The sequence below is a fragment of the Macaca mulatta genome, chromosome 16 (genome assembly GCF_049350105.2).
Source record: "Macaca mulatta isolate MMU2019108-1 chromosome 16, T2T-MMU8v2.0, whole genome shotgun sequence".
Taxonomy (NCBI): domain Eukaryota; kingdom Metazoa; phylum Chordata; class Mammalia; order Primates; family Cercopithecidae; genus Macaca; species Macaca mulatta.
The window spans coordinates 59,161,512-59,187,276 of NC_133421.1; the positions used below are offsets into that span (position 1 = coordinate 59,161,512).

A 25,765-nucleotide genomic window follows, 5' to 3' on the forward strand; every position below is an offset into this window, starting at 1 on the left:
GGGTAAAATTGTTGGTTGTAATGATTGTGAAGATTGCTTTGAGTCTGTTATTGATCATACCAGGGTTCTAAGGCTGTTTCCCCTTTTATTCTGTTGCCCCTTGTGGTACATTGAGATAGAGAGTGGCACTTGAAATAAAGGGTCAATGAGAGCTTCGTTCTGTGCCCCAAGGTACTGGAGCCGAGAATGAAGAGTTCAGAATGTTCTTAGGGCCTCCATGGAGGTCTCAGAGGTTCCCCATCTCTAACCAAATTACTACACTTTATCTCTGCTTCCTGGGCCTCCAACTGCACAACCCCAAGTGTGTGCGTATGTGTGTATGCATCTCCCTGTCCCTCTTCTCTTTTTTCTTCTTGTTCCCTCCCTCCTCCTCTCCCCCTCTCTTCTCCAGCTACCCTCCTCCTGGACTCTTTCCTTGTCAGCAAAGGAAACTGCATCTGTTCTGGCTTTGCTCTGAGAGAGGGGTCTGTTCTCCCCTCCTGGTTCTTGCTCCAATCATGGGCAGGGACATGCAACAGCAATTATCACCAACAAGCTGAAGCAATGAGGCCCAGGACCAGCTACCCTGGAGAGGCACTATGGCTACCATTATTATTCTGTGATACAGATGATAATACTAAGGCACAGAGAAGTTAACTACTCAAAGTCACAAAGCCAGTATTTGAGCCCATGCTCTGCCATGACTGTGATCTTTTCTCACTGCCACCCACCCTGGATAGCAAGGAGATTTGGGGACCTTGAGGCCTAAAACATCTGGTCCCTTATTAATTTATTAATTAATTTATTTACTTATTTACTGCTTAATATGTTGATTGTCTTTATCTGAAAAATCCTCATAGAAAATTGTTGTCTCGGGTCGGGAGTGGTGGCTCACGCCTGTAATTTCAGTACTTTGGGAGGCTAAGGCAGGCGGATCAACTGAGGCCAGGCGTTCGAGACTAGCCTGGCCAACATGTCGAAACCCCGTCTCTACCAAAAATACAAAAATTAGCCTGGTGTGGTGGGGTGTGCCTTTAATCCCAGCTACTGGGGAGGCTGAGGCAGGAGAATTGCTTGAACCCGGGAGGTGGAGGTTGCCCTGAGCCAAGATCGCACCACTGAGCTCCAGCCTGAGTGACACAGCAAGACCCTATCTCAAAAAAAAAAAAAAAAAAAAAAAAAACAGAAAGAAAATTGTTGTTTGGTTTAGTCCCCAGCAGCCTGCTCCTTTACTCTTGTGAGAGCGGACTCAGAGAAAACAAGCTTGCCTTCTTTTGAGCTACCCAATCTTTCTTCTGGGCAGGGGACATTTGGGGATGGTTCTCTCTCTTCTTTTTAGCTTCTTTCTCGGGCTTCTTCTCATGGACTGGTGATATGGTTTGCATCTGTGTCCCCACCAAATCGCATGTGAAATTTTAATCCCTGGTGTTGGAGGCGAGACCTGGTGGGAGATGATTGGGTCATGGGGGTGGTTTCTCATGAATGGTTTAGCACCATCCCTCGGTGCTGTTCTTGTGATAGTGAGTAAGTTATTAGGAGCTCTGGTTGTTCAAAAGTATGTAGCACTTCCCCCCTCTCTTTCTCTTCCTCTTGCTCCGGCCATGTAAGACGTGCCTGCTTCCCCTTTGCCTTCTGCCGTGATTGTACGTTTCCTGAGGCCTCCCCAGAAGCAGAAGCCGCTACGCTTCCTGCATAGCCTGCCAATTAAACCTCTTTTCTTCTTAAATTATCCAGTCTCAGGCTTTTCTTTATAGCAGCACAAGAACAGACTAACACAGCTAGATTCTCTTGTATAGCAGCATGAGCTTCCTTACACATGTCCTCCACCATGTCTGGAGTTATGCTGTTATTTATGTGTTGAGAGAACTGTTTCTTGTAAGCATCTTTGTCTTCTTCCATTAGGTAATGAATCCAATCTGCAACATTCTGACCCATGATGTACTTCTGATGCACTTCTGCATTCAATTCCTTGCATTCAGAATCATAAACAGGGAATCATTTGGTACTGTGAGGGATAGACAAGCATCCATCCACAGGTCCCTTCAGGGCCCCAAAAACTTTATTGCCAATGGTAGTTCTGGCAAAGCCTGCATCCAAATAGCAGGTGAAGGCACTGGGCTGACTATCAATGCTTTCCACATTATAATTCATCTCTGGTCACCTTCACTTGGCCATCATAGATCTTGTCCATGCCGAACCTATTGAGAAGCCTGCGGGCCAACACTGGCTGGTACAACAGGCTGCAGCGTCATCTGTCAGGCCAACCTTCACACTGCATTTTGGCAGTTCATGTGTGTAAGCTGTATAGACTATCATATCCCCTTCTATATGAGCATAAGTAATCTGACAAATAATATCTCTACTAGTTACATGACTTTTCCTGTATTTGGGCATGTTGTACTTGTTTTTATCCTATATCACCAAATGTTTCCAAGGATAGCAATCAGTTTTACCCTCTTGTCATCTTCTAAATTTCCCGTGCATCTCTTAAAGTAGGCCTTGTTCTTGAAATCTTTAACCACCCCCATCCTGTGGAACAGAGCCCCCAGCCCTCTTTTTAAATGCTTATGTAGCTCACTTATAGCGGCAATGACCACTAACAAAATAATTATTAGACTTTTAGTCAGCACTTCCATGCAAGAAACGAGATGACAGCTGCAGCATAGGTGTCTCTGAAGAGCTGCTGAATAACTGGCCTGGTGGCAGACAGATTCCTGGGAGGCAGCAGCCGTCATGGGCACTGTGCTGTGCCATGGGAGGACTTAGCCTCTCATTCCCACTGTCTCCTTCCTATCAGCAGCTCCCCTACCATATTCAGCTAAAAGTTTGGAGAACTCATCTTCACCTGCATGTCGTGACTGTTGGTACTGTGTGTGTGTGTGTGTGTGTGCTTATTTGTGTCCCTCTTTGGGAACTCTGGGGTATTGAGGGAGGCCATCAAGAACTTTATTTGCATGAAGATGTGTAAGCCTGGCCGAGCGCAGTGGCTCACGCCTGTAACCCCAGCACTTTGGGGGGCTGAGGCAGGCGGATCACCTGAGGTCAGGAGTTTGAAACCAGCCTGACCAACATGGCGTAACCCCGTCTCTACTAAAAAATATGAAAATTAGCCGGGCGTGGTGGTGGGCGCCTGTAATCCCAGCTACTTGGGAGGCTGAGACAAGAGAATCACTTGAACACAGGAGGTAGAGGTTGCAATGAGCTGAGATTGCACCATTGCACTCCAGCCTGGGTAAGAGAGTGAAACTCCATCTCAAAAAAAAAAAAAAAAAAAAAAAGATGTATAAGCCTTTCAGGAGAAAAGATGAGGGGATACTGAGGCTGAGACCAGGGTCATGAGACAATGGGAGTAAAGAGAATTTCGTGTCAATCTTTTATAACAGGGTGTGCAATAGAATTTCCTGTAATGTTGGAAATATTCTGCCTGTTGTCCAATATGGCAGCTACTAGCCACATGAAACGTGGCCCTTGAGACATAACTAGCGTAACTGAGGAACTGAATTTTATATTTTTATTTAATTTAAATTCATTTACATGAATTCAGTACTAACAATATTGAGAGTATGGCTTTATAAAACTTCTATAAACCCTTGGTACTCCCAGAGGTCAAGGACCAGTTGGAAGTGGTGGTTATGGGTGTTTAGAAGGGGGAACTGCCATTTGGGGTCCTCAACCTTTAACTGCGATGGTTAAAATACATATGTGACATCATGATAAGAGTATAGGCACCGAACTCAGACAGACTTGGCTTTGAATCTTGGCTCTTTCATTGAATGACCCTATGGCCTTGGGTTCTTTAAACATTTAGAGTCTCTGGTTCAGCACCTGTAAAATAGCACCTAAGAGGGCCTCTTTTCCTCCATAAAGCCTATAGGGCTTGCCTCATTCATTCATTCATTCATTCATTCAACAAACACCTAATGAACATGGTCAGGTTTGTGTTTGGCGTACAGGTGAACAAAGCATGGTCTTTGCCCTCCTGAAGGTTGCAGCTTAGAGTGTGATCTGCCAAGTGGTGAAATAGTAAAATAATCTGGTGCCTTCAGAGGGTTGGGAGGATTCAACTGGACAGTCCACGTAAAGTGCCTGGCGCAGGGGTTAGCATCCTCACGTCCACCCCACTGCTGGCACTGTGCTTCTCCCCTGCCCAGGGTCCTTGAGAAAACCCCAGGCCCCTCCTCGCTTCCAGGCTACCCACACAGAAAGGAGATAAAGTCACCACCCTCTGCTCTCGCTTAGACTATGGACAGAATTGGATGCATCCCTCACACCAAAACAGAAAACAAGTTATCGGGGTGGGTCCACCTCCTCCCGTCGGGTCTCTGGCAGTGTCCTCAAGACTTGAAAAGGGCCAAAAGCACACAAGTGCCCGCTTTGCCCCTGACAGACACCTGGGAAGAGGCCCCACCTCCGGGAGAGGCTAGTCTGTATTGGGCTGGGTTCTGCTTTCCCTCATCCAAGTGGGGTTGAGGGTGGCCAGAGTATTGCTGGAGACCTAGTGGAGTTCCGTGTCCCGGGGTAATTTGGGACGGAACCACAGGGACTCCAACGTGACCCTGAAATGGGTCAAGGGCCTCGGGATCCTGGGAGGCAGGCAGGAGAGGGGTGAGGGGTTTGCCCACCTGCCCACCCTGCCCTCTCCCTCAGGAGATGCCGGCTGGAGGTTTACTCTTCCTCCTGACACAGCCTGAGTGAGAAGTGTCACCTGACCTCAGGGCACATTCCAGAATGAGGCCACAGCCAAGAATAGGGCCCAGGAACCCTGCCACCCTTCCTGCCTGCATTAATCACAAATTATCCAGAGTAGGAGGGAAGCTTCAGACTCCTCAGAGAGGTCGGAGGAAGAGGGGGAGGAGGAGGTAACAGGAGGTGGAGCTGGAGAAAAGAGGGAGGACCCCAGAGAGGCCCCTTCTAGGCTTGTGGTTGTTCAGCGCAGCAGCACTGCATGGCCCCTGCTCCCAGGACCCTCTGTTTCACCCAGCAGGCCCCTCCATGAGCTCTCAGAGCTGGGCCCACAGCTTCCTGGAGGCCCTAGGCAATGATTCTGATCTGGATCAGCACAAACACAGAGGGAGAGGGACTCAGAGAGGAGTGCTCACACAGCGGGGGGACAGCAGAGGCTTCCCCAAGGAGCCGAGTCTTGAAGGATGAGTAGGCAGAAGGCTGATGAATGTAGGCCAGGACTGCTTGTGTGTGTGATAGAAATACTTGTCACACGGGGAGGTTGTAAACAGCCCTGGGTGGCTTGTGTGTGCTGACGGGAGGCAGCCTCTTTAGAGACATTCGGGGTCCTAATGGGACTCCAACTGCCCAGCCCAGAGCAGGGTGTGTGTGTGTGTGTGTGTGTGTGTGTGTGTGTGTGTGTTGCGTGCTAGGAGAAACAACATAACATGAGCATTATGAGCTCTGGGCTGGGCGCGGTGGCTCACGCCTGTAATCCCAGCACTTTGGGAGGCCGAGGCAGATGGATCACCTGAGGTTAGGAGTTCGAAACCAGCCTGGCCAACATGGCAAAACTCTGTCTCTACTAAAAATACAAAAATTAGCCAAGCATGGTGGCACATGCCTGTAATCCCAGCTACTCAGGGAGGCTGAGGCACAAGAATCTCTTGAACCCGGGAGGCGAAGTTCGCAGTGAGCCAACCTCACGTCACTGCACTCCAGCCTGGGTGACAGAGTGAGACTCCATCTTAAAAACAAAACAAAACAAATTAAAAACTCTGAAGTCAGACTGGCAGGATTCAAGTCTTGGCTCTGCCACTCACCCGATTTGGGGCAGGTTTCTTATCCCCTCTAGCCTTAGTTTTCCTACCTACAAAATAGCCTTCTGTCTCCTCCAGTTGCAGTGGGCCTTACAAGAGCTGGTACTTGGCACATAGGACGTGCTCACGCATGCTGCTGTTTTACAACAGGACAAGGGGACGGAGGGAGTTCCCCACGGCTTAAGGCAATCACCGAGGCTGTGGACTTATTCTCCCCCTTCCCTAGTCGGGGTCCACTCCATCCCTGGTCTCCAGCCCCACTGTCCGGGGGATGACATCAGACTATAGAGCAGCTGGCTAGACAATGGAGCAGAGTGTCCTAGCAGGCTGGAGGTGCTGGGGGAGGCGGAGGGTGGAAAAAGCCAAGCTGCCCTGCCCCAGAGGCCCTGGGGACTGATCTGGAGACAGGCCGCTCAGGAATAGGCCTCTGAAGCGGCAAACTGAGGGTCAGAGCAGGAAGGAGAGAGCCAAGTGCTCGCAGGAAGGTGAGGAGTGAGTATCCCGGGCAGACAGGAGACAGGTGAGTTTAGCCTAGATAAAGGGGCCTCATTTTCGTTATGTCCCGGGACCTAGGCTGGGGCCAAATCTCCTCGATTTGACTGAGCAAAGCAACCTCCCGAGACTGGCTGGCAACCAGGCCCCGGGAGCTCCATCCACCCTTTGCTGAGCTCCTGCTAGATGCCAGCCTTTGTATAAGGCCTAGGGTAACAGAAAGAAAGGACTCTGGCTTGGTTTCAAAGATAGAATGCCAGATAGTAGGTCAGAAGTTATAATAGGTTCGAAACCACCCATTCTCTAAGTGCCCATATTTTCTGAACCCCACCTCAGCTTATAGTGGTGCTCAGTTTGGATATACTCTGTGAGCAACAGAATAAAACATTTGAAGCTGCAAAGCCCAAGACCCAGAAACACGAGGGGAGGGCTTTCAGTTCTAGGGTCTGTTCTGAGTGGAGAGCTGCTGAGGGTGGGAGGGGGCAGCCACTCGGCACCAGGCCCTCCTTCCTGGGCTTTCCAGTTATACCCAGTTAACAGGGCCCAGCTCCTGAGCCTCTTGTATACAGTGATCTTACTACCCTCTGTTCTACAGATGAGGAAACAGAGACTCAGAAAGATCACAGGTAAGCAGCAGAGCCTAGATTCAGACCTAGGCAAGTCTGACTTCACGGGCTGAGTTTTCTCACTCTGCTAGGTGGGGCTGGAGTGTGACAGGCACCCCAGGTCTGGGGCTGTGAGTGGGCAGTGGTCTGGTTAGAGGCCCCGAGATGGGATTTTCCTGAACCTCACACCTTCATCAGGGAAGCAGACGTGCGACTGGGGACCCTGCTGTCCCGGCCCAGCTGCAGTGCTCAGGTCCCACATCTGTGCAAATGGGGGTGAAAAGGAGGTGACAGGCGCTGGCATGTGGACACTTGCCCCCACAGCTTGCATGGCAATGTGCTGGAGCTGGAGCTGGAAGCAGGTGCACAGAATGTCCCTGGGTCTCTGAGGACAGGGTGAGACCATCCTCACCTTCCTTGGTTACCTGACCTGAGCAGGGTGGGGGCCCGTGGCTGCTGCCCACACCACTTTGGTGGCTCAGTTTTGTGCTCAGTGTTCTCTCGATGTCAACTTGAGAAACCTTGGATCCTCTGCCTCTGTTCTTCCTGCTCCCGACCTCCTCCTCGCACCCTTATTGCAGATGAGATGGGGTGGGCCAGGCTAGGCTGGGCCTGGATTCTTCTTTTGGGTTGGGGCCCAGGAAAACATAGGCAAGTGTGCAGGGGAGTGGTGTCTCTTGGGGACAAACAGGCTGTGGGGTGTGCCACGGCTTCGGGGCTCCTGAACACGTCTCCAGGGCTGGGGAGCCGCTGTGGGCCTCCCTGGGGCCAAAGGCACTGCTGTCCCCATTTTGGGAACCGAGCCCCATGACCTGAGCATACCTAGGGCTTTGACGCAGAGTCTTCCTGGGACCAGGCCTCACCTAGAGGCCCCCTAGTGAGTCACAGCTGGCAGCTGTCCTTGCCTGCTCCGTTCCCATCTCCTCCACCTTCTCGCCTCTGAACTTGACACCATTGGTGGCAGGGTCTGGACCTGACCAACTGTGCTGTCACGCTGGGGTGACAGCAGGTTACAGATCAGAACACCTGGACTGGGCCCCACCCCTTCCTGCCTTTGTGTTCTTGACAAGCCACCTCACCTCTCTGACCTCAGCTTAACTTACAGAGCTGAGCTGAGCAGCAGTTAAGGGGCCTTGGAGCTACAAAGGGGGCCCAAATATTACCAGCGTCTCTCCAACCCCCAAAGATGCTCCCACTGGCCAGACTTCCCTCTTGTAAGGTCACCAAAGCAAATGACACTACCCATCTCCCTCCCTTCCCCATCATAACCCAAATGAAACACACAAGCAGGGCCATTGATACTATGAGCTTTTAATTAGTATCTTCCTCCTTATATTTGAGGAAGAAAGGAGGACGCCCCACAAGGACCTTCTTCAGCTTGGAGGGGCAGGGACAGAATAGGGCAGAGGAGGGTAGTGGGGGCAGATGCAGAGCTGACAGTGCGGCTTCCCAATCCTCTCTCTAGTGGCGGGATGGCCAGGCCTACACAGGAAGTCTGGAAACACACAAAAAAATCACCAACGAGCTGCCACATCCTTTGCCCAGGTCTCACAGAGAGCCTCCCTCCAGGTTTCCATGGGCTCCCGAGGCCGCCACCAGATGGGAGCATTGAGCAATGTTCCTTTTCCTTTTCCAGCCACCTCCCTCCTCTCTCAGTCCTTTACTACCCCCTTCCCTGCCTGCTTTTTCCTCTCCCTTCATTTCTCCTGCTACCAAACAGATCCCGGGGCTTTTGTCTGCTCTATGTTCAAGGAAGCCAGTGGATACGAAAGCACACCATCCATCAGATAGAAACTCCAGACAGCTGTGAGTCCAGCAGAGGGGTGCGTCTGCGGGCCCCGGGACGAGGGCATCTGTGTTGGGGCACTAAGAGCTGGGCAGTGGCTAACATCTCTCTGTGGTCCTGGCACCCAGTAAGCATTCAGAGAACGTCCACTGAGTTCAACTGAACTAGATCGACAAACCAATGCAGCCAAGGAGAAGAAATATGTATTCTGCTGGTGCCGTGGTGGCCTCAGCGGCAAGTTGACCACCACCCAAAGGCACCCGTTCCAGCAGCTTCCACTCAGGGCAAGTCATGTGCTGGGCTGGACTCTGCCTCCAGCTTGCCACTGCCCATGCCCCTAACCCCAAGTGGGCTCTGCTCACAGCAATCGAGGACGCTGTGGGAAAGGTGTCCCATTAGTCCCTGGGCCCTCCTATCTCTCCCCACCTACCCCCTTTGCAAGCCAATCCATTCAACTGTTCCTGTGACCAGCACACAGCGACCATCGCTTAAACCCTTTCTGGGAGACTGGCTGGGGGAGGGTGGCTGGGAGAGCTAGGGGTGTGGGGCCAGTGAGGGGAGGAGGAGAATGTCTGAGCAAGTTGGTGGTCAGGAATAACTTCCGTGTGTCCACTGACTTCTCCTTTTGTCCGCCTGAGCTAAAAAAGATATGAACCCCTTATTGAACCCAAAGAATAGACGCTGATCTGAGACCCTCTGTGGCTTTTTCTCTGACACATCGGTTGACGTTTCCCGGCTGGCCCAAGCCTGTCTAATCTGACCTCGCCCAGTCTGCTGAGAGGCATTGGGGTGGATAGGTGGAGGAAGGCCAGGGAGGGGGCCAAGGAGGTGGGGGGGCTTCAGTGCAAGCCAAGAAACTCCTTGAGGACGTCACAGGTCTTCTTGTGCATGACCTCGCGGAGCTTCCTGACCCGGCGGGCACTCGACGCACCCACAAAGCTATCGGGGCGCAGCATGGCCATGCCGCCGTCCACCTCCCCCATGATGATGAGTGGTGTCTCGCTCACGGTCACGTTAGGGCAGGGGCATGCCCAGTCCACGTGGAGCAGAGTGACCTCCAACGGCTCCCGGCCCAGGAACTTGAGGCCCATTTTCTCATCCTTTAAGACTTCGTCCACAGTCACCAGGGCGCGGCCCGAGTCAGGCTCCTCGGTCAGCTCAGAGACTCGGCCCAGGATGACAAAGTCGCTGCGACAGAAGCTGGTAACGAGCTTCTGCCTAGGCTTGCAGGCCCGACAGCGCTGGTTCCCTCTAGGGAAGGGGCACGACTCCTCACAGGCCTCACGGCTCTCAAAGTTGTTGCCATTGCCCTCGCAGCCACCATAGACAAAGGACTGGCACTGGCCCGTCTGGCTGTTGTAAGCCCAGCGAGGCGCGTAGGCTTTGCAGGGCCCCTGCAGGGCGGGCAGGCTGCACGCGGCCAGCGGCCCACTCATGCAGGCCAGCATGCAGGCCTCATAGGTCTCAAAGTGGTTGAGGTTGCGGTGGCAGTGGCCAAAGGTGAAGGTCAGGCAGTTGTTGGCCTGGGCGTCGAAGTGCCAGCGGGTCTGCTCTTCACCACAGTCCTCGCTGTCGGGGGGCTTCAGGCACTCGGCTGCCGGGAAAGCCGTGCCATTAGGGCTGCTCTCTGAGGTGGCCACAGCCTGATGTCCCCTGACCACCGACAGCGGGAAGTCGGCCCTCAGGACCCCGGCCGCGTTCCTGGCCGTGCAGGTGTAGATCCCAGCATCCTGCAGCTGGGCGTTATAGATGACCAGCTGGGCAATGTTGGTGACCACCACGTTGCCACGCACATGGTTGGGCCGCATGACCACGTTCTCCCGATCCTCCAACTGCTTCTCCCAGGTGATCTCAGGCCGGGGCCGGCCCACCACATCACAGAGGAAGCTCACCGTCTCACCCATGGTGACCGACTGGTGCACAGGGTGGTTGAGCAGGGCTGGGGCCGCCATGTCCAGTTCAGGGGTCTCTGGGGAGGCTGTGGTGGGGTGCATGGTGGTCTCAGGTGGTGGGGGGCTGGTGTTGGGCCAGGTGAAGTGATAGCGGCAGGTTACAACGGCCAGCGTGATGCCTTTGGAGCAGGCCTCGGCATCCATGTAGCAGCGGTTATAGTAGGTGAGACCATCCGAGGCACAGGTAAAGCTGGGCTCCTTCTCACAGCGGTCTTTGCATTTACACACGGGCTGGCCATCCCAGATGTCACACTCAGAGCCCTGCTGCAGACACATGAAGTGGTCACACGTGGCCTCCTTGGGCATGCCCACTGGGCCCTTCTTCCCTTTCACGTCCATGTAGCGGGCCGCCACACAGCTCTTGGTCCCACACACATTGGGGCAGCACTTCTCATAGGCCTCACACTCCTGAAAGAGCCAGAGACAGTGGCCTGAACAGGGAGGAGGAGGAAAGGAGGGGCTCCCTATCCTACCCCATGGTTTATGGGGAGGTGAACTAACATGTACTCCCTATCTAGTGGGAGCAAAACATTTGAAAATAATGACGAATGCATACATAGCATCTCCTACGTGCTAGGCCCTCGTGTAAGAACGTTGACATCCGTGAGCTTGCTGTGCTCATCACAAGCCAGAGGAGGTTACAGCCATTATCTCCACTCTACAGACGATGACTGAGGCACAGAGAGGCTAAGTAGCTTTCCCAAGGTCACACAGCTGGCAGGGTCGGAAGGGGTGGGCCAAAGACTCTAAGAGAAGTTTTCCTACAACCATTTGACAGATGAGACTGCAGACTCAGAGAGGCGATGCCCAAGTTCACAGAGATGGGAAGTGGCAGAACAAGGCTCCAAGCTCCCAGTGGAAGGGATCGATAAATGGCGTTTTTTTTTTTTCTCCTGCATCATATAGCACAAATGAGGTCTAGCTTGAACAAGTAGGCCTGCCTTTCATCTCTTTCCCATGGGAGCGAGGATGCCTTGCCGACTAGAAGAGGTCACGTTAGAGGCTGAGAGGGGAATGCCCCGGGACTTTATCCGAGGTGATCCACACCTCTCCTCCCCTCAAGGAGACCGACACACACGGGGAACAGAGGCTGTGAGAGGGCCCAGACTGATCCACAGCCAACAGTCAGGGCAGGCATGACAGGTCCCGCACGCTGGGTCTCACAGTCACAGGATCTGCCAGGCCCAGGTGTCGGCTCCATGTAGGACCTTTCACGGGCAAAACAACAAGAAAAAATGTCCCCTTGTGTGGCAAAGGTCAGCAAGGCCGTCAGCGAGGACTTGCCAGGCCGTAATCCCCTCTGATTTTCTGTGGAGCCACGTAAAGCATTAGTTTAATTCCTCGAAATTAGCAACATGCTCCTGGAGCCGACACAAACAAGGATTTCACGTGGTGTTTTCGACAATAACACATCGTACCCACTGGGCAGGCAGGCAACGCTCCTAATCCTCCACCAGGTAGTAACTCTGTGAATTACTCCCCACCAGGGCTGGCCTCTTGTCATTCCAACTTTTATTTCAGCCTCTTTGACATTCCACATCAGCTAAGAGGGGGGAAGTGTCCCCCCACCCTGGCTGCACGGAGCCTGCCTGCTTGACTTGTTTACTGTTCTACCCCTTTCGGCTCAGAATGGGGACTTTGTTTTGCAGCCCTTATTTGGCATAGTCTTCTAGGCCACACCAGGGGAGGCTTTGGGACAGGGATGGGCAGCTCTCAGGAGAGGGACCCCACAGGGAATGGAGGGCAGGAAAGGGAGTGGGAGCAGGAGAACCTTCTCCTTGGCCTGAGCCTTATCCCATTCCCTAAGACGTTCAGGACCCGGAGGTCCATGAAAGCCTGGGTCCTTGGGCACCAGAGGAAAGGTACTTCTGGCCACAGGGAACCTAGAGGGGGTCCTTAGAACACTTCCGTGTAAGGAGGTCAGAATCTCCCCAAGGGCTGTCTGGATCCGCAGCCCTCCACAGGTGCCTTCTCCCCAAGACACACAAAATCCACCAGAGTCTCACCATCCCCAAGCCCTACCTGGTTTATCAGACCTGCCTGTGCCTGCAAATGTAGCCAACTAATCGCGTGACCTTGGCCAGATGGGAGCAGCCACCACTCCTCCTGACTTCTCATCTTCCTTTCACTTGGCACCACCATTGCCCACTGGGGGCATCTGTCCTGGGAGGCCTAAGAATTGTCCTTGGGCACTGTGAGGTTGAGGCCACTCTCTGCAGGTCAGCCCTCTGCTCTCCTGTGAGTAAACCAGGCATCTACGGGGGCACCATTGTTTCTCGTGTTCCCTGGAGATGCCCCAGCCTGGACCTGGAGCCCGGGGAGACTCGGTGCTGCCCTCAGAGCCGGCCAGGCTGGGCAGGAAATAGCTCTGCCTGGAGCAGGTACAGGTCCCACAGCCTGTTGCCCCAGAGGGGGCGGGCAGGAATGGCCCTAGGGAATGACTCGGGAACTAGAAGAGAACCGGCCCTGCCCTGTGGCATTGCCCTCTGATGCAGAGCAGAAGGCAGGACCAAGGAAGCTGACAGGCTGAAACGTGGTTTCCTTCCTCCCGGGACACCAGAGCATCCATTCAGAGCTGCTCCTGCTTGGCCTGCCATCAGCCTGGTCTGCTCTCAGGCTCAGGGTCCAAACTCCTGGGGAGGTGGCCTGGAGTCCAATGCAACCAAAGCTTTGTTGTTAAACATGGGTTCCAAGCCCACCGTTCCCTCACTGGCCATGGCACCTGTGCCCTCCCTGCCTGACTCTGTGTCCACTCTCTCACCTGTGAGTGGGCTTCTGATGCCCACCATGCTGACCTGTCGTGTCAACACACATGACATGCCTGGCACGGTGCTGGCCCACAGCAGCCCTCAGCATGCATGAAGGAGGAATCCTCAGGCTTCAGTCCCTGATGAAGTGGGACATCGCTCCCACCTCTCCTTCCAGGCTTCAGTGTTAATAGACAGGATGGTGCCCTGTTTCTCTCCAGGTGGATGGGGCCTGTGTTCCTTCACCTTCCTGGGCCCTGCAGGGCACTACTGCATGGTCCCCACCCTGTGGCTCCCACCCCCATCGCTCACAGGCTCACATGGTCTATCTCTGGCTTCTGGACCTCACTCACCTGGTCCGCCTCACACTCCAGCTTCTGGATCCCACTCACCTGGTCCGCCTCACGCTGCGGCTTCTAGACCCCACTCACCTGGTCCATCTCACACTCTCGCTTCTGGATCCCACTCACCTGGTCCATCTCACACTCTCGCTTCTGGATCCCACTCACCTGGTCCGCCTCATGCTGCGGCTTCTGGATCCCACTCACCTGGTCCACCTCACGCTGCGGCTTCTGGACCCCACTCACCTGGTCCATCTCACACTCCAGCTTCTGGATCCCACTCACCTGGTCCGCCTCACGCTGCGGCTTCTGGATCCCACTCACCTGGTCCACCTCACACTCTCGCTTCTGGATCCCACTCACCTGGTCCGCCTCACACTCTCGCTTCTGGACCCCACTCACCTGGTCCACCTCACATTGTGGCTTCTGGACCCCACTCAGCTGGTCCACCTCACATTGTGGCTTCTGGACCCCACTCACCTGGTCCGCCTCACACTCCCGCTTCTGGATCCCACTCACCTGGTCCGTCCCACACTTTCACTTCTGGATCCCATTCACCTGGCCCATCTCATACTGCGGCTTCTGGACCCTACTCACCTGGCCCTCCTCACACTCCCGCACAGTCCCCACCCCACGGCTCCCACCCCCATGACTCACAGGCTCACGTGGCCCATCTCTGGTCTCTGAACCCCACTCACCTGGTCCGTCTGACACTCCCGCCTGCAGGTGCTCTGTGCGTCCACCCAGAGGTTGGGATTCATGTCGTTGGGGCAGATACCGGCGTGGGAATAGCGGATGGGTGGCAGCGCCAGGCTTCGCGGGGGCACCCCGAGCAGCAGCAGTAGCAGCAGCAGCGCTGCCACCTGCTCCCAGCGAGACCAGAACGGGCGACACCTTAGGGCCCACATGGTGCAGGCTGGGGCGGCTAGAGACCTCCCCTGAAACGATGCCAGGATCTGGGGCCCACCAGGACCTTCCTCTCAGAGGCTGCAGACACCTGCCCTCCCCACCCCAGCAGGTTTCCTGCTCAGGCTGCTGCCGCTGCTGCCTCCACCAAGTCAGCACAGCCTGCAGGGCTGTGCGGCTTCAGATAAAAGAAAGGTCTTTGGAAGGAAGCTCCCTCTCCTGAGTGTGCAGGGAGAGGAGCCGCAGCAGGGGCCCGCGCCCGGATTTATATCCTGGGCGCGCCACCCGAGTGGGAGCCAGCTAACCTGATGCCTGTCACAGGCAGGCTGCTGGCGCCTCTGTCCCGTGGCTGATCACAGACTTATTGCAGAAGGGGGGGAAAAAAAAAAAAAGAAGCTGGAAGCAGTTTAGGCAGCGTATCTGGCACGGTGGGACACCTGCTTGTTTTTGACTCCAGGAGGCCTTTAACCCCTTCAAGGGCCAGAAATGGCATGTGCTTTGCGGGGAGCTGGCTCCAGGACACGCAAGCTCACTCTGAAGGAGGGCTTGTTTCCCTTTCCCCCACCTCCTTGGGGCTGGGCCCCCTCCTCCCCTTTGGCCACCTCTAAAGAACACACAATCGCTTGTTACGAGGAGGGACCCGCAGCCGCCGGGTTAGCATCGCCCGGCTTGATAGTACATTTGAGAGCAAATGACGTGGAAAAACAACAAGTTCACGGCCATTCCAGGGCGGGCCTGCGCCGCGCTGTGCCCTGTAAGCCGACTCCCACCCCGGCCCCGGCCCTTTGTAGGGGGTGTGCACACGGACAGTTCCGTATCTCTGTGTCCAGGGCAGTTTGCGTCTTAAGTTCCAACTTCAGTTAATTTCCCCCAAATCATTCCAGAGACACATACCAGATATGCTCTGGTTCCCCCGGCGGCTGGGACGGATCACATTCCTCCCTCTTCCATCGACACACCAAGAAAACCTCCGCGGTCACAGTGTCTCAGGACTGTGCCGGAGTCCAGCTGCCCTCGCTGATGACCACAGTGGCCACTCTTCGGTGAGCTCCTTCTGAGCTGCCAGCCGTGTCTGGCCTCCCCTACTTCCCAAAGGAGGTCTGTGGTCGAAGAAGGAAAGCGACTTGCCCAAGGTCACATACACTGAGCAGTCCTGGTGGCACCAGCTGCCAGATGCACTGGGCTCTTCACACGTGCGGGTTCTCTGAATGCAACATCTCATTTAATCCTCACAACAAACTGCACCTCCATTTCAGATCTGAGGAAAGGACTCACAGAGAGGCTAAGCAACCTGCCCATGTCGCACAGCTACCCCACCACGGTACAGGAAACAGGGACACCAGCTTGCTGGGTGTGGGCAGGGGCCTTTTAAAACCACCCCTCCCCCATCCATCTGTCAGAACTGCTGTCAAGGCACAGCCCAAACTCTGGTTTTCACAGACTGGACAAGAAATTTTTGAAACATCAGGGGCTATATTTGTGGAGGGGCCGGGAAGAGAGCCAGAAGCTGCCAGGGGCTGGGGGCGATTTCTCCCCCATTTGGCAGCAAATGGCTTGTATCTAAAATGCCACAGAGCAGCCTGCAGTCTGAGTGTTTTCGCGTTGGTCACTCGATCCTGGGGGTGGGGGGTGGAGGCGCATAGAACCCCGAAAGACAGGTACCTTTCCAAGGCCAAACCACAAGGACCTTGGGGACAGTAGGTGGGGTGACCCCCACATGCATCAGAGACAGAAGGGATCCTGAAGGTAATCTCGCTTTACAGCTAAGGAAACTGAGGCCTGAACCCAGGCCACTCCTTCCCCCACGTCCACTTTCCCCTTCAGGAACACAGCTCCCCGTCTCACAAGACTGTAAAACGGCCATGGGACCCTTGCTTCCACGCCCAGACCCTTCCTCTTCCCAGCCGGGCGGGCGCTGCCTTCTCCTCGCCTGAGCTGGTTCCTTCCCGTTGTGCGGCCATTCTGCAGGATCTGTCTTTTCTGCTTATGTCAAATCGCTAATGAAGGGTGTCAGATCCTAATCCTCTAAATTATTGGAATAAACTTCCCTTCGAGGCCAGTCCCCGTAATGAAGCCAGACAGCGGGCGACGCCGGCTGCTTTGAATTCCCTGTAATTTCATCAGCCCGCGTTCCAGCTGCTCTGCGCGGGGGCCTTCACACAGCCCTTGGACAAACGTGGTTTGCGCAGCCTCCTTTGATAGCACAAAGGGAAATGGACAGTGACACATTTCTAAGCAGGACTTAGAAAAACTGTCACAGCCCCATTAGGCCAGGACAAGTATCCAAGGAGAGGAGGCTGATTTTTGGGCAGTCCCAAGACACCATTAGAGGGCGTGGGAGAGATGAGAGAGGGTGGGAGGAGGGGAGGTGCCCAGCAGAGGTGTGGGGGTGCTGAGGAGAGTGGGAGAGGGGCACAGGGCAGGGCAGGGGAAGCTTGGCCTTCCCACGCCCACTGCTGGTGCTGATGGAGAACGCCCCTGCACCCAGCCGGGTCCTGTCTCAAGCCATGGGCCTCTCCTTTCCGGGCCCGGTTCCTGGACATTCTGCCCAGAGAACTCTCAAAGCAGCATTGGGGAAGAGAGGGGCCCAGAACACCCTGACTCTCCCTCCAGCCCTTCCAAGTCTCCCACCAAAACACAGCTCAGAATAATAAATAACATCTGATCGGCCTGGAGCCCACACAGCGTTTTCACCTGCACATTGCTGCTGACCCCACCGCAGCCCCAGGAGGGTGCTCTCTGGTGCGGGAGAGGAAACCAAGTCACAGAGAGGTTAGGCTGGGCCCTCCTCCCGCCCACTCCAGGCCTATGGCCTCCACACAGGCCGTGCAAGCTTCCAGCCCCTCCAGAAAGCGACCCCCAGCCCACGCTGGCCGCCCCACCCACTGGCTTGTTTATAAGCTGTTTGGAAGTGCTTTGAAGTTTCCTCCTCCCTCCCAGAGGCCCTTGGAACTGGCTCCGGATCTGCCTCCTTCTCTCTCTCCCCTCGGTGTGTCTGTCTGTCTGTCTGATTCTGTGTCCCTCACACTCTTCCCTGTGGGTAGTGTGGGCCCCACTCTCACCAAACCCACGGTACCAAAGGTGGGCCCAGCGGGAGTGGCTCAGCGGCACATGCCCACTGTCCACCGGGTCTCCTCCACTCGGGCCACTGGGAGCAGAGGCTGGGCTGGGTCTACTGAGCAGAGGCCTGGCCTCGGGCATGATCTGCCTTTTCCCCTTTTCCCAAGAACACCAGGCACAGCTCTCCTACCATTCAGGATGAGAGGTCAGAGAGTGCTGGGCTCAGCCCCATCTTGGAAGGGCCCCTCCACCCCCACCACTGTCACAGGGTGGAAAACCACGGACTCTTCACGCCTCCCAGGGTGGGTTCAAACCTGCTCTAGAAGCCGTGGGAGGAGGTCACCAGGTCACTCTGGGTGACCCTTGACCTCAGGTTCACCTTGACATTAACAACTCCTGAGCTGCTAGGGTCTTGACAGGACAGCACAGCTGACACCATTTCCCAAGTCAGCCAACCCCCAGCAGCCACGAGGGGGAGGCACAGAGGTGCCACAAGAGTATCTTGGGTGCCACGTGGCTTATGCACACCCCACACCCACACTCCTACCTCACACTGCACGTGCTCCCTCTCTTTCTTTCCAGAAAGGTTTTTTAGAGCACCTACTGTGTGCTAAGTTCTGGGCACATCGAAACCAGTAACAGGCCGGGCATGGTGGCTCACACCTGTAATCCTAACACTTTGGGAGGCTGAGGTGGATGGATCACTCGAGGTCAGGAGTTTGAGAGCAGCTTGGCCAACATGGTGAAATCCCATCTCTACTAAAAATAAAAATAAAAAAAATAGGCCGGGCGCAGTGGCTCACGCCTGTAATCCCAGCACTTTAGGAGGCCGAGGCGGGCGGATCACGAGGTCAGGAGATCGAGACCACCCTGGCTAACACGGTGAAACCCCGTCTCTACTAAAAATACAAAAAATTAGCTGGGCGTAGTGGTGGGCGCCTGTAATCCCAGCTACTCTGGAGGCTGAGGCAGGAGAATGGCGTGAACCCAGGAGGCGGAGCTTGCAGTGAGCCGAGATCACGCCACTGCACTCCAGCCTGGGCGACAGAGTGAGACTCCCTCCCCCCCGCCAAAAAAAAATAAATAAATAAAAATAAAAATAAAAAAATAAAATAAAAAAATAGCTGGACGTGGTGGTATGAGCCTGTAGTCCCAGCTACTTGGGAGACTGAGGCAGAAGAATTGCTTCAACCCAGGAAGTGGAGGTTGCATTGAGCCAAGATCACACCATTGTACTCCAGCCTGAGCAGCAGAGCGAGACTCCATCTCAAAAATAAAAAAGAAAGAAAAAAAGAAAAGAACAACCATCTTTGTCCACAGGGCAGGTACCGTCTAGTCTAGAAAGCCAGCATGCAGAAATAAGAACGGGGAATGCTGGTGGGGAGCCCTCTCAGCGCTGGGGAACAGAGAGGAGGGAGAGGCCTGGGGTCTGCTTTTGCACATCCATGACATTGGGTGGGGCCCAAGCCTGAGCAGAATCTCAAAGGAGAGAGGGCGTTTCCTACACCTCTCCTTGGAAAGGCCTGGCCCACACCACAGTCTCCTCCGCCAAGGCCCTTCCTCCACAGCGCCCAGGCCTCCGGAAAGGGGAAGTGACAGGGACGTCAGCAGGTTTAGGAGATGAGGTGGGGGTGGGAGCTGCAGGTCTTGCAGGCGCTGCACGGGGTGGCCCCAGCAAAGTACACCCCAGCGGCCCATTCTGGTCTGCCCTGCTTGGGCCCCAGACCTGAGCCAGCCACATTTTCTCCCAAATGGATGGGGGAAGCCAGCCCCCCAGGAGTCCCTCCCGCCCTGATCTTGGTCATTTAAACATGTTTGGGGAGGAGGGGCAGGAATTGGGGTGCTGAGAAAGAAGGAAGTCCTAGTCAGGGTGCTGAGACGGCAGCCCAGGTTGCCTCAGCTAAAGGCAGTGATTAGTCAGACCCAAGCCAGAGAATTCAATAAAGCCAGCGGCTCATTACCCAGCTGGGGACCCCCTGCCTGCGCGGCCTCGGGCCTGGGTTACATTACAGGACTGCGTGAACTCTCCCCTCTGAGTGAGGCTGCACCGGGCCTTGGAATAATTATGGGGCCTCAGCAGATGGTGGAGATGGATGGGGGAGGCCTTCAGCTGTGAGACACGTGACCCATCTGCATCTGTGTGGAACAGGACATGGGAGGGTCCTCGCTGAGCAGAGAGGTAAAGCAGGGCCCGTCCTGAATCCAGATCTGAGAATGATGGGGTTGTCAGGGGTGGGGCATGGCCCAGTGTCCCGGGCCAGCTGGGCCTCCTTGGAGACCGTTGTCTGGGCCAGGGAGGTCTACAGGTACAGTGAGCCTCTGGAAGCTGGAGTCCTGCAGTCTGTGTGTCAGGAACCCAGAAGAGGAGGCAATTCTGGGACAGCACAATTCTGGGCTCCTTTGGGCATTCGAATGTCTTCCTAGAGGATTTGGAGCCTGTGTCGGGCTCCTCGCCCACTCGGGAAGCTCCATGGTGCTTGGGTTGAGCACTGTGCAAGGAGTCGGGGCCCTGGGCTCTCCTGCTGGTTTGCCATCATTTCACTGTGGGGACCACCTCTATTTCCCCATCTGAGGCCCCTTCCAGCTGCCTCTTCTGTGATCCCGTGTCCTGACTCCTCCAGCTTTGCCTTGATGGAATCAGCTTCAAAAAGCCCTGTGCAGCTCTTAGCCAAGACAAACACCGGAGTGCAGAAGGCAGAAGGCCATGAGGCTGCGGGGCTGGGGCCGGCTCCACACCCTGTTCTGCTGGGACACAGCGAGGGCGGGTTTCCACTCTTCCCAGGCCTGCAGGAATGCCACAAACAGAGGCACGGCCTCTCTCCCGCTCGGGTCTCCCCCACCCTAAAAGCTTCCCCAGCTACTCTACTCGCCACACTCTGGAGCTCCTGCCTTCCTCCATTCTCCCTTTGAATGACAGGGAAATGAGAAGGTCTGAGACTCTTGGGCCTGTCTGCTTCCCTGCCTGCTGCTGGGCAAACGAGGACAAGCTCTCTAAAGTCAAATGCACCTCTCACACTCATTCCTACAATACAAAACGTCCAATGAAGCCTGGGTGCGGTGGCTCACACCTATAATCTCAGCACTTTGGGAGGCCAAGGTGGGCAGGTCACCAGAGGTCAGGAGTTTGGGACCAGCCTGACCAACATGGTGAAACCCCGTCTCTACTAAAATTACAAAAATTAGCCGGGCATGGTGTCGAACGCCTGTAATCCCAGCTACTTGGGAGGCTGAGGCATGAGAATCACTTGAACCTGGGAGGAGAAGGTCATGGTGAGCCAAGATCGCGCCACCACACTCCAGCCTAGGTGACAGAGCGAGACCCTGTCTCAAAAATAAAAATAAAAAATAAAAACAGAATGTCCAATGGCTGTGTGGGGGTGAGCTGGAGTAGGGATGAGAAACAGGTTTCTTTCTGACTGATCGTGATTCCAAGACTTGTGGCTTAAAGATAGCTTCCCCATGCCTTCGAGAGGAGGCCAAAGCATTTTTCTGGACTGCCGTGACCTTCTGCCTCAGTTTACTTCTCCGGTCTTATCATTTGTCCCTCTTACTCTCAAACTCTGGAGGCTGCAACATCGTGCTTCCTGACCTTTAAAAGCTCTCCACAGTACTCCCCCTTCCGCCTCACACGACATTGTCCTCTGTGCTAAACAATCTCACCCCTGGCCCGCTCTGTCTTCTCCCAGCCCACTGCTTCCTGACCCACTTCAGAAACAACATCTTTCAGGGGGCCTTCCTGACTTTAAATGACAAAGCAAAACAAAACAAAAGCCACAACTGGGTTGTAAAATACAGGTAAAGTTTAAATGTTCAATGTAGCGGGCTGAGTGGTGCTCCCCCCCGCCCCCCACCCCTGCCAAATAGATCTATGTTCTAACCCCCAGAGACGGTGACCGTGACCTCATTTGGGAAAAGGGTCTTTGCAGATGAAATTAAGGATCTTGAGATGAGATCATGCTGGATTACCGAGGAGGGCCCTAAATCCAGTGACGGGTATCCTTACAAAGGCAGCGAGAGAATGGAGACACAGAAGACGGGAAAGTCATGTGCAGATGGAAGCAAAGATTAGAGCGATGCACCCACAACCCCAGGAACACCTGAGCCCCCAGAAACTGGAAGAGGAAAAGGAGTCTCCCCTAAAGCCTCTGGAGGGAGCGTGGCCCTGCCAACATGGTGGTTTCAGACCTCCAGCCTCCAGAACTGTTAGATAATACATGTGTGCTGTTTTAAGCCACCAAGTTCCTGGTCATTTGTCAAGCAACCCCAGGAAATGAACACACCTGCCTAAAACTCTTCAATGGCCTCTCCTGGTCAGAATTAAATGCCACAACGACCCTGAGTTGCCCCTTTTAGGTTCATCCTAAAAATACTCAATGAACTGCCTCTCCAGAAGTGTGTTGTTTTCTGAGAACTGTGCTTTTTTAAGCACTGAGTTGATAGACTCAGTGTTTTAAAAATCTTAAAAAAAAAAAGCTGTGGTTGTTGTTGTTTTACTCTTTAACAGAAACCGAGAGTCAAGATGATCTCAATGTAAAGACACTCGGTAGAATGTGGGTGGCCAGAACAGTTGAGAACGGAGCTCAGCTGCTGAGAGCTTTGATTCACCCCACAGGGCCGGAGGTGCTGGTGGCATGGGACGAACTTTTGGGAGGCAGGTACTGAGCGAGGGGCTGAGCTGAACGGAGCCCACCTCTCATCTGTAATCCTTAGGGAAGAAAGCCCCGCTGTGGCAGGGGCTTTCAAATATTTTGAGTGCAACACATAGTGAGAAATACTTTTTTTTTTTTTTTTAATTTGAGATGGGGTCTCCCTCTGTCACCCAGGCTGGCGCAATCTCTGCTCACTGCAACCTCCACCTCCTGGACTCAAGCGATCCTCCCACCTCTGCCTCCTGAGTAGCTGGGACCACAGGTGCACACCACCATGCGCAGCTAATCTTTTGTATTTTTGATAGAGATGCGGTTTTGCCACGTTGCCCAGGCTGGTCTCGAATTCCTGGGCTCAAGAGATCGCCTGCCTCAGCCTCCCAAAGTGCCGAGATTACAGGTGTGAGCCGAGGCACCTGGCCAGAAATACATTTTTCACTGTGATTCGGTACACATATTCATGTGAATAACTGAAACAAAAGTTTCACAAAGCCATAGTTGCCCTTTCTATACATGATGCACTCCATCCACTGGTGTGATTTTGCTAGGGCCACCCGTGCAGAGCCGGCAAGACCTGCAGCTCCCAGCCCCACCCTGTCTCCTAAACCTGCTGACTCCTCTCTCATCTCCACTTTCCAGAGGCCGGGGTCCCATGGAGGCGGGGGCCTTGGCCGAGGAGGCTGTGCTTGGGTCAGGCCATTCCAAGGAGAAGTGTGGGAAATTCCTTCTCTTCTTTGCATGCAGATTCCAAAAGTCGAAGATCACTTGGGAAAGTTAGGAACAACCAAAGGCCAAGGGTTTGGGGGATTCTATTGTCATCATCTAAAAAGCCAAGGTGGCAGGATACAAAGTTAATATACAAATGTCAGTTGCTTTCCTTTATATCAGCAATGAACAATTGGAATTTGAAATTAAACAGAAACCACTTACATTAACATAAAAAATACTTAACGTCTACATCTTTTAAAAATATGTACAAGAGCTATGCAAGAAAAACTATACAACTGATAAAAGAAACCAAAGAAAATCTAAATATGGAAAGTCATATTCCAGCTGGGTACGATGGCTCATGCCTGTAATCCCAGCACTTTGGGAGGATGGGGTGGGCGGATCACCTGAGGTTAGGAGTTCGAGACCAACCTGGCCAACATGGCAAACCCTGTCTCTGCTAAAAATACAAAAGTTAGCCAGGTGTGGTGGCTCACACTTGTAATTCCAGCTACTTGGGAGGCTGAGGCAGGAGAATCGCTTGAACCTTGTAAGGCGGAGGTTGCAGTGAGCCAAGATTTAAAAAAAGAAGAAGAAAGACATGTTCCATGTTTATAGATTAGATTAGATTCAAAATTGTCAAGATGTCAGTTCTTCCCAACTAGATCTATAGATTCACTGCAATCCTGATCAAAATCCCAGGAAACTATTTTGTGATATCAACAAAATGATTCTAAGTTTATATGGAAAGGCAAAAAACCAGAACAGCTAACAATCCCGAAGAAGGGAAATAAAGTTGAAGGACTGACGTTACCCAACTTCAAGACTTGCTATATATTAAGCTGCAGAAATCAAGGCAACATGGTATTGGTTAAAGAATAGACATATAGATAAATGAGACAGAATACAGAGCCCAGAAATAGACTCATACAAATGTAGTCAACAGGTCTTTGACAAAGGAGCAAAAGCAATTCCATGGAGAAAGAACAGTCTTTTCAACAGACAGTGCTGGGCCAAGTGGACATCCATATGCAAAGAAACAAAAAAAACCAAAAAAAAACCAGTCTAGACATAATAGACCTTACATCTTTCACAAAAATTAACTAAAAACGAATCAAGGGCTAATTGTAAAACACAAAACTATAACATTTCTGGAAGATAACACAAAAGAAAATCTAGGTGACCTTCATTTTGGCAGTGACTATTTATTTATTTATTTAGAGATGGAGTCTTGCTCTATCACCCAGGCTGGAGTGCAGTGGCGCAGTCTCAGCTCACTGCAGCCTCCATTTCCCAGGTTCAAGCGATTTTCCTGCCTCAGCCTCCCGAGTAGCTGGGACTGCAGGTGGCCACCACCACATCCAGCTAATTTTTGTATTTTTAGCGGAGACAGGGTTTCATCATGTTAGCCAGGCTGTTCTCAAACTCCTGGCCTCAAGTTATCCACCCACCTCAGCCTCTCAAAGTGCTGGGATTACAGGTGTCAGCCACCACACCCAGGAGCAATGACTTTTTAGATACAATAACCAAAACATGATCCATGACAGAAAAAAATTGATGTTACTTTTGCCCTGCAAAATATATCATTAAGAGAATGAAAGCCTAGGCAACATGGCCAAACCCTGTCTCTACAAAAAATACAAACATTAACCTGGCATAGTGGCACCATGCCTGTAGTCCCAGCTACTTGGGAGGCTGAGGTGGGAGGATTGCTTGAGCCCAAGAAGTTGAGGCTGCAGTGAGCTGTTATTATGCCACTGCACTCCAGCTTGGATGATGGAGTGAGACCCCGTCTCAAAAAAGAAAAGAAGAAAAACACGAGCCAAAAATTGGCAGAAAGTGTTTGGAAAGCATATATCTGATAAAGAACTTGTATCCAGAATTCTAGAATATGTAAGAACTCTCAAAACTCAATAATAAGAAAATAAGCAACCAGTGAAAAATGGGCAGAATATTTGAACAGACACTTCACCAAAACAGGTATATAAATGGTAAATAATTGTAATGAAAGATGTTTAACATTGACCGGGTGCCGTGGCTCATGACTGTAATTCCAGCACTTTGGGAGGCTGAGGCAGGTGGATCACTTGAGGTCAGGAGTTCGAGACCAGCCAATATGGTGAAACCCCGTCTCTACTAAAAACACAAAAATCAGCTGGGTGTGGTGGCTCACGCCTGTAATCCCAGCACTTTGGGAGGCTAAGGCAGGAGAATTGCTTGAACCCGGGAGGCAGGAGCTGCAGTGAGCTGAGGTTGTGCCACTGCACTCCAGCCTGGGTGACAGAGCAAGACTTTGTCTCAAAAAAAATAAAAAATAAAAATAAATAAAAGATGCTCAACATCATTCATCATCAGGGAAATGCAAATTGAATACACATAAGAAATCATTACACACTAATTAGAATGGTTAAAATGTAAAAGCCTGGTCATACTAGGTATTGGCAAAGATGTGGAAGAACTGAAACTCTCATACACTGTTCCTGGGAAAATGAGTGCATTTGGCACCATTGTAAATGGTACAATTACTTCATAAATCAGTTTGCTTCTTAAAAATAGGGAAGTTAAACATACTTCTACCATTCCCCTCCTGGGTGTCTACACAAGAGAAATGAAAGGATGGTTCACAGAAGACTTGAACATGAATATTCATGGCAGCTTTATTTGTAATTGCCAGAAACTACAAACAACTTCAAAGGTGAATGTTTAAACACATTGCAATGTAGCCATACAATAGAATCCTACTCAGCAATAAAAAGGAATAAACTACTCATACATGCAATA

The 25,765-nt window shown here is 52.9% G+C and overlaps 1 protein-coding gene across 2 annotated transcripts; it reads right to left on the reverse strand.

The window, feature by feature from the left end:
• Positions 1 to 8,129: 8,129 nt before the first annotated feature.
• On the reverse strand, positions 8,130 to 16,683 carry WFIKKN2 (WAP, follistatin/kazal, immunoglobulin, kunitz and netrin domain containing 2). Of its 2 annotated transcripts, none has more exons than XM_001100200.4 (2): positions 14,363 to 16,683; positions 8,130 to 10,984 (listed from the first exon to the last, which is right to left on the reverse strand). In XM_001100200.4, exons 1-2 carry the CDS (start codon positions 14,570 to 14,572, stop codon positions 9,464 to 9,466), a joined length of 1,731 nt encoding a protein of 576 aa, XP_001100200.3. In that variant the 5' UTR covers positions 14,573 to 16,683; the 3' UTR covers positions 8,130 to 9,463. The 2 variants fall into 2 exon arrangements, with proteins under 2 accessions (XP_001100200.3, XP_014974752.3); XM_015119266.3 differs by having other exon boundaries at positions 15,465 to 15,918.
• Positions 16,684 to 25,765: the final 9,082 nt, after the last annotated feature.